This window comes from Varroa jacobsoni, unplaced genomic scaffold, assembly GCF_002532875.2.
Source record: "Varroa jacobsoni isolate VJ856 unplaced genomic scaffold, vjacob_1.0 scaffold_713, whole genome shotgun sequence".
Lineage (NCBI taxonomy): Eukaryota > Metazoa > Arthropoda > Arachnida > Mesostigmata > Varroidae > Varroa > Varroa jacobsoni.
The window spans coordinates 1-9,514 of NW_019213615.1; the positions used below are offsets into that span (position 1 = coordinate 1).

At 41.5% G+C, this 9,514-nt stretch overlaps 1 protein-coding gene across 1 annotated transcript in view; it reads right to left on the reverse strand.

Moving 5' to 3' along the window:
• Positions 1-8,824: 8,824 nt before the first annotated feature.
• The window catches only part of foxo (forkhead box, sub-group O), a 19,580-nt gene continuing 18,890 nt past the window's right edge, over positions 8,825-9,514 (reverse strand). The window contains exon 3 of the mRNA XM_022837546.2: positions 8,825-9,486. Within this exon, the coding sequence (XP_022693281.1) occupies positions 9,421-9,486 (66 nt within the window). The 3' untranslated portion in view covers positions 8,825-9,420. The remainder of the gene's footprint in view (positions 9,487-9,514) is intronic.

A 9,514-nucleotide genomic window follows, 5' to 3' on the forward strand; every position in this document is an offset into this window, starting at 1 on the left:
ATAGATTAGATAGATAGATAGATAGATAGATTAGATAGATAGATAGATTAGATAGATAGATAGATAGATAGATAGATAGATAGATTAGATAGATAGATAGATTAGATAGATAGATAGATTAGATAGATAGATTAGATAGATAGATTAGATAGATTAGATAGATAGATTAGATAGATAGATAGATAGATAGATAGATAGATAGATTAGATAGATTAGATAGATAGATAGATAGATAGATAGATAGATAGATAGATAGATTAGATAGATTAGATAGGATAGATTAGATAGATTAGATAGATAGATAGGATAGATTAGATAGATAGGATAGATAGATAGATAGGATAGATAGATAGGATAGATTAGATAGATTAGATAGATAGATAGGATAGATTAGATAGATTAGATAGATAGATAGGATAGATTAGATAGATTAGATAGATAGATAGGATAGATTAGATAGATAGGATAGATAGATAGATAGGATAGATAGATAGGATAGATTAGATAGATTAGATAGATAGATAGGATAGATAGATAGATTAGATAGATAGATTAGATAGATTAGATAGATATATTAGATAGATAGATAGATTAGATAGATTAGATAGATAGATAGATAGATAGATAGATAGATAGATTAGATAGATTAGATAGGATAGATAGATAGATTAGATAGGATAGATTAGATAGATTAGATAGATAGATAGGATAGATTAGATAGATTAGATAGATAGATAGGATAGATAGATAGATAGGATAGATAGATAGGATAGATAGATAGGATAGATAGATAGGATACATAGATAGGATAGATAGATAGGATAGATAGTACCCACGCCCTATCCCCACGAAGCACTTATCAGGGAAATACTCATCAGACGACGGATAATTTTCTATGCACTTGCATTACCTCAGTAACAAAATAAAACGGAACACTAAGGCTTTAACTGTCTTCAAAACTACGGGTTACATTTTTTAGGACCAGGGTAATAGAGAATGCTTTTCCTGAGTAAGAAACCGTTTCAACCTTCTCGCAGTAGAACGATCACTGAGTTGTGCTCCTCCAGCATATAATCTCGATCCACCTAGACCCACCCGGCATATAAAATCACCCTTACCACGTTGAGAAGATGAGTGAAAGATGTTAATCTTGCCGTCTTCGAATGCCGCTCTCTGGCGGAAACCGTTTTGCACCTACGAACTCGCTGAGATTTTAACCAGAGTCGTACAGCTTCCCCCTAAAGCCTTTGCACATCCTCTCCGCTACAATCTTCAAATCGTCCGGGTCGTTCGTTCCAGATGCATATATATGCTCCCGCTCCACGACTTGCTTCAAAAGCCATTTTCGTCCTTTCGTGAATCATTTGTGATCCTCAATCCATCGCTTGGCTTCCTCTTATCGAGCATTAACACAGCCTGCCCCCAAGCACCCACCTGCGTGGGCAACTCCTTCGCGACTTCGGCGCGTTCCACAAAATTGTTACAAAAGTAATGCGGCCGACTGTCGCTGGCTAGCTACCCTTCACAGCCATTCGTTTTGCGCTTATATAATCGCAGTCGCGATATTTACTTATTACGAATTACGATATTTAATCTATTGTAAAAGATATAAATATATTTTTGGGATATATTATATAACTCATAGTGCGCCCTCTCTGTGTGGGGGCCTTTATTTGGTTGACTCGGGCGAGCGCTCGGATGTTTGTGTACATATGCCCGTGATCACGAATGAATAACGTGTTTTCCATCCTAATAACCGTGGTGGCTAAGGTTTGAATTCAAGCCTAAGAACAGTTTGTTTCACGCTGAGAACCGGCTGTCTGGGGTAGTTTCTGACGGCTAAAGCAACGGAACTAAAACATGAAGATAATTAAGTGTATTGTTTTCCGGAATAGTTCCTCGTCAATATCATACACTTTAGACCGTCTTTGGGTAATTTCTTAAGAAGTTCTGGAAAGCTGATATGAAAAAGTAACCGTTGACAGTTGCTAGAATCTCCTATCAGAAACTTCACAAATAACTATAGTATAATTGCACTAGATTAGTGGGGTCAAAAAGTTGAAGTTGAAGATTGGCCAAATCAGAATAGATGCAGTGGCGCATCTGGTCTCATAGTACCTTCAACCTAATGCGTAAAAAAACTTACCCCGCAATCTACCTATAGTCAATTCTAGGTAATAACTGCATAACGGTGCGTTAGTGTTTCGGGATAACTGCAAGAAAGTAGAAGCGGGACGAGATTCAATCATCATTTCAGTTTATGTAAATGTTACGCATTACATAAATACTGTACAGGAAAGTCAGTCATTTCCAACACCGTGGTGAACGCGCCCGTATTACGCTCCAGGCCTTTTATCGCCAGGCCTCTACAAGCGTTCAGAGTTTCAATTATTTGCTATGCGGACATGTAGCAGGTAGATTGTTCGGACGGTGAATTGTGGTGCAAAAGGAGCCCGCCATCATTTAACTATTAATAGCGTATATACAGATGCAATGAAATGGAGTTTGCTACATAAATTTTCAGCCCGGGACAAACACTCAGTAAAACCGTCGATGACACGTTCACAGGGGCCAATTACGTTGGGACCGAGCTTGAAACTCAGCTGCTTTCCTCCTTTTGACAGAACCTAGACAGGTTCTCTGAACGCTCGAATTTTGAATGCCTATTGTATATGAATACCCTTTTATATGCGGTAAGAAAAAAATGAAGAGAAGTACAATTCTTTTTTTGATCAGTAATCTGCTTCGATGTTTTTTTTACACAGCTTTTCTCATCATTTGCTCTTTCTCGACAAGATTTTTTTCGTTGAGCTTCTATACAGTGACGCATGGTTTAGGTAAAATGAGCTAAATGTCACTCGAAAATTGCCACTATAACAGGTAGGTAAAAAGACGAAGTATCTATCAACAATATACTGCAGCTGCTGTGCGTTTCAACACATATATATATATATATATATATTGCAATCGTAAATTAAACTTCATAAGACGATGCTTTATCCCTTTTTTTTTTTGCTTCTCGTTATCCTTTATCAAGCGACCTAAGAGGTACAGTGATTCTGTGAAACGTGCAATGCTGCTCTATCTGTAAGGGTTCCTTCTGAGTTTCCTAAGCATTGTAAAGGAAGAAATATCTAAATGTCCTTTATCGTCGATTGGCGATTATGCTAATGCCGAGGTATTCGAAGACCCCCCCCCCCCCCGAAAAGAAGCCACAAAATAACAGTAAAACAAACCAAGAATATTTGCTCCGCCGTGTAGTCTAAGATGCGGTGGGCTGTAAAAAATTAAGTTTAACTGCCTCTGGGGATATCCTTGAACTCTGTACCCATCTAATAGACACTTATCGTTAAGTATCGCCACCGGGGCGGCCTTTAATCTTGGACATACACCTTTCAGGAGCGGAAAAACATTGGCTTATGCTAACACAGAGGTTTCACTATTTAACGGAAAAATCACCGTACGATATTGAACATAAGTTAGCATCACCTGCTTTAAAATAGTGCTCGTAGCCAAAGTTTTCCACTCGGTAACTGCTTGTTATAGCATAATCCTGACCAGCGGCAGTTTACCGCTTGTTAAAATGCATATAGTGCATTTTAAGGAAGGTTTAATTTTTCCAGGCTATCACCCTCGCAGACATCTCGTCTCCCTGACACTGAATGGAAATTTTCTTATTAACGGCCCGTATACGCTAGACTAAGAAACGCACTCCGTTCAGTGATAAAACAATACTATCTTATACATCCGGATTAACAGTAAATAATTACATCAGATGCAACACTGCAGTTCACTATGCTAAGCGGTATACGTACGATACGGTAACTTAGCGCCACTTTAATAAGGTGTCGTCGTGGAAAAACATTCGAAAATCAATGGGCTTGTATGTACTATGGAGATGGAAATCGAAAGTCCTGTACACGTTCAAGGTGTTACTGAATCAAGTTTTAATTGTCAACAACTTGCTCCAAGCGGCGGCGGAGACAGTCGCTGACGCTTGATTACTTAACGGAGTAGAACATTTCACCCAAATAAACGGCAAGAGAAGCCGACGACAGTAGAAACGATTGACGGACGGACGGACGGACGGATGAAATACGACGCCATTACGTGCAGGTAACATTCGAATTGAAACACTCGCATAATGCGCTCGCCCCATCGCGATCTGATAAACCAGTTCGAGGTCGACCGACCGACTGACCGACCAAGGGCGGCCCTGCTTATTTTCCTTGTTGTAGAAAGATAGTTCCTGCTGTGGCGCCTATTAATGCTGCTACGAATGATGTTCAATTTTAACCTCGTTCCGTTGAAAAAAACGTGTTTTATATTTATAGAGTGCGTATAAATGAGGCTTCGTTTAGCTAGAAGTGGTTGACCGGTGATGAACAACAGTGACCGCTCGCTATCTCTGAGTTATGTTGCAAACGTTTCGTCACTGGAATATATCTCAGCCGTCGTATCTACATAATATACTTGTCATAACAACTGCAAATAATACAAAACGCACTCGTTATTACGTTAGTAAAACGTGAATTAGTGCTTTTCGCTCACAGTTCGACCCGGCCTAAACGAATACCTATGTGTTCGCACGCAGTGAAGCTCCATATACATAAGCTTATGTTGAAATCAGTTATGTGCGACTAACAGAACGACTTTGGTCTTTGAAAATACTTTTAGAAATTTGTGGCCAGAAACAGGTTGAATTTACCCCAGGGCAAGTAAGTTCAGAAAGAAAAACATTTCTTAACCCCTCTGTCCCTCGAAGGCCACAACGCTACGGAACAGAGATTGATTGAGATATTAGGCAAGGAATCCTTAAGTGAAAATACAGCACGTCAATGGTGAAAATAAGGCAGACTGCAAATTTTTTTTACGGGTATGGCCAGAATCTGTGTGGATTCATCATAACGAAATGCAGTGGGTTTTTGCAGAAATTTCACTAAATTTAAGTTTGAATAAAGACATTCTAACAATGTCAGCGCTTTACATGACACCAATGGAGCAATTCATATTGAAAATGAAATCTGTCACTTCGAAGCCATTCTTCGAACTTCGAGCCACTTCCACTCCAATCTAACAATCCAATATAAACTGGCAAAAGAACGCCTATGAAGCATTAGCCTACATCGTGCTCCACTGGAAGTAAATTTCAAGTTCTGAAAAATACTGGTCATCATCCGCACAGTGTTGGTCACTTCCGTGAATGCCTGTATAGCCATATGCTTTACATATCTTACACGGTGGAGAAATGCTCGCTCCGGAACGCTGCTTGTTGTTTAGAAAAATCAGCATTTTTCCTAATGTTTGTTGTTTGGTCAACGCTACGCGTAGTAAACGCTGACGCAGTGATCGCTGAAGATATGTTTGCGCAGGCAGGCAAGCATACTGAGCGTCGCGGTGACTCGAAACAACGCTGCCCCTAGCAGTCAGCACAGCAGCCTATTGATATGAATGAGCTATTCTTCTTGCTTAGTTTTTCTACTAGTACGTTTCTGCCGTTGCTTTGCCTTCTATGTGCAGTGTGCCGCGGGCCGTTGTATCACAGCTGCATCTTTTGCCCATTCATACATAAACGTCTCCCTGCGATGCCTTCTTGACGTTTTCCTGCCGCAAAGGCTCTACGGTGTGCAGCTCTCCAGCTGTCTCTTACGGTTCACGGCCGCTTGCTCTTCGCACGGCATTCATCTGATCCCTCTTTTATGTCGAGTCCGCTCAGCGGCCGAGATCTCTTCCAAAAGTTTAATGTATCAACCTGGTCCAATTACTATATAAAGTTACTTATAGAGAATTTGAATATGATTTCCTCAAACAATCCTGCTGATCTTGCCATGCATATGACGAACACTGCTGTTGCGGGTCGTCATCTGCTTCCTGTCTACAACAGGTGACGCTCATGATGAGTCGCTCACTAAAAATCACCGTCCCTTCAGTAACTGGTTTGGAATGAACAACCTGTTTCTACCTGCACGCCCTTTATCTCCACATGAGCTGCTGGACGCAGCTCATGTGAAGATTTGCAGCGGCAGCTAACATCAAAGAACCTCGTCTTTGATGAGGTATACTTTTTCTCACTGCTGTGGCTAAAAATAAGTTTCAGTTGTTTTGCCCCGCAAGATTTGGTGCTCAAATTCTGATTCATGAGATGATAGCAAGATGTTGGCTTCATCAGATTCTGCAATACTAACGACAGCAGAACAGTTGACCTATACGGAGCAGATATATATGGTGGTCGATGTCAATTTCTAACTTTTTTCCTTCGTGCAGTTAACCTCTAACGATTATCTAGAGTAGAGGAAGGATACGGTAGAATGTAACAGGAAGCATCCGTCCTAGTAATTTGCTGCGGGATCATCATAACTACTACCAGCACAGAGATTCGTATTTTTTCCTGCCATTGTGGCCATCGCTTCACCTAAGCACGATATACGTATATAGCTCACACAGAAAAGCATAAAATACATATGCCTGTGTGGAGGCCGGCTGGGCAATCTGACGCAGCTTCGGCCGCTCTGAACATGATTTGTGCGCCGGTGCACTGAAGTTGACCTGACAACCTCTAACACGAGTCAATCTCAGGTAACGTCCGAAGTAAAAGTTGGCTTATTTATCTTGCTAAAAAACAATCCAGCCAGCTAATGAGGAAATCAACAAACCCAAACAAAGGCAAACACGTACGAGGAGGTGATTCGCGCAAAAAAATTGTGAAGTGCCAGGACTCGATAAAGCTAATAGTATGAGATCGTTGCGTCAATCGATGTTGCTACACGTTCTGCCAGACTGTGCGCATAAGTTCCTTAGTAGTTACGAACAATGTATAGGTGTCAGTAGCGATGCTAACGATAAATTCCCGAAGGCTTTCGATAGTGGATCCATCCGCCTGCCTATCAGCTTGGCTAGTTAACTGGCTCAAATTTCTACCTTATCGCCGTCATAACATAAACTATCAAGAAGCGAGTCCGTGAGTAGCAGCGATAGAAAAGGATCTGTAATAGATAGGGTTCTAATTAAGGCGAACGCTTTGCCGCCGCACAGAATCGGCAAATACATACGGTGCCGCAGGAAGAGAGCGGCCAAGGAATGGCATACGTTATGTAATACTTGATCCTCACTTACAGCGTTAGTAACGCCAGAGCACATGAGCTCCGAAAAATCAGTTTACCCGGAACATTACCAGCTGTAAAAACTGCCACAGCAGGCCACACCCATCATCACGTCCTTATAGGCTTACACCAGCATAAACACACATATGCACACACACATACGCACGCATGATTACACCCTAACGTAAACATACAAACCGCGCTTCGTTACCACCCCTGTTTGCACCACGTGGCCCCACTGTTGTCGCAGAGTCCTGTTTCGGCCAGGCGGCTTCATAGTTAATCAGCCTATCGCGCCTTGTGGTGTGTGACCAGGTCGCACACTAGTAGCGCTCCTCCGTACGGCAATCCTATGTTGTCACACCTGCAGTAGATTGGAGTCGATGTGCAAAAAGAAGAAATTTGGGTACAAGAGATCACAAGACTTGCAATACGGCCCACATAGTGTGTCAATTGCACTATTCAGTGACTGGTCACTTAGTTTAAGCTCTGCTCTGGATGAGGGAATTCTCCTGTCAAGCTGAGGTGAGCGTGTTAACGATTTTCGTCGCTGCTGACGCTACTTCGATTGGTGGTGCCTTTATCCGCCTTCGACGCATTACCTTGACGCCCTGCCACTTGACTACCTTTGCAGTAGCAATAAGTAGTTAGGGGGCGCAAGGCATCGCTGCGTTCCTTCGTTCGTTCGCTCGTTTGCTCGCTCGTTCACTTACTTGCCTGCCTCCCTACCTATTCTTCTAGTCACACTCAGAACCTAACAGGGATCGGGCGTCAAGGATTTCCGACAGTAATCTGCCTACTGCTAAGTATTATTATAATCTAGACTAAAGGATTTACTTTACCTTTGTACTAACCGGTCTCCAATCACTAAATTCCAGCTGATATAATAATAAAAATAATGAAGAAAACAGTGTATCGGGTAAAGGATACAAGATTAGTCTGAAGTAAACGAAGCAGCTGCTTTCGACCTAAACAGGTTGGTCGATATCGAAGCAAAATCCTTCATTTTCTTTGTAGCGCAGGGAATAAATTTTTCGTTTCTAACAAATCAAGCGTCAAAATAGAGTTGCTCATATTTAGGCCAATTTAGGATTGTTCCCTTTCCACGTTACAACCAGGTCGCATGAGCTTCTTCATCGTTTCTGAAATACGTTTTGTCTGAAATAGCTGGAAGCAGTAAATGGCGCACTTTGTTTGAACTGCACCATTCCTACGGCTCTCTATGCTAAACTATATTCATTGTTTATTTAGTATATCAAAATGGCATTCTGTTCTTAACGGTCATCGCTGACCTAGCCTCATGCCATTCGAGATAACGTTCCCTCTTATTTGATATTAGTTTTCCCAAATTGCAAATCTTATTAAGGATGACAAAATTAGCTCGGCCGTTTGCAGCGCTGCTTTCGATTTAGACCTTGATATTGGCGGGCCGTAAAGACCAATCTGTATGCGTAAATAGGTGTAGGTAGTTTATAATCCATAAAAATATCTACACGCATCCACTGTCTGAACCAAGACATAATTTCCTCGTAGAATGAGTTTCAAATAGATGACTGAATCGTGCCGGCACACCGAGTACAGTTTTGCTGTGATGAAATGTAATGGGCAGCTCCCCTATGCATGATAACTAGAGATTACTTTCATGGATATATATTGGACTGTTACAAGCGAATCCGGCTAACTTTAAAGTTGAACAAATTTTGAAACTCAAGCTAGAATGATGATTTTTCAATATGCATTACATGTACCCTTTTTAATTTTTTTCACACTTATCCCAACGCTCTGGCAGCTACTGAGCAGCCATAACCCATTCGCTTTCCCATATGTATTATCTCTATCTATGGCTTCTCGAAGTAAATCAATAGCGCAATAGGTTTGTGTCAGTCTTCCTTTTAAGGATACAGCAAGCCCCATAATCACACGAACTTAGATCAAGAAAATAGGTGGGTTGAATCCAACGTTGTATATATCTCTGCTTACTCGACGAAGCAATTAGGGCATGACGGTGAGGTCTAGCGTTGTTATCAAATAACCAGACTGCGTGTTTTCGATTGCCGTACCAATGGTCTAGAAGTCTCTTGAGGAACTCGAAATAGCGGGTTACGTTCATTGTTCCATTTTCAACGAGTATCTCATGATAGCAAATGATCCTGATGCTCGTTGCAGGCTCTACCATCATCGTATGTGCGAACCTGCTCGACAAAGCCGCAGAACTCGATTTCTCTCCAGGGCGACGCCATTTTCTCGCCTGGTTTCTCTCCGGCTGACGGTAGAGATTGAACCATGCCCCGTCTATGGCGGCCGTTTTCGAGGTCTGTTTCTAGAAGACTGGACTATTTACCAGCCAAATGTCGTCTGCTAGCAACACGTAGTTCACCGGATTCGCCTGTAAAAGCATATATACATATACATAT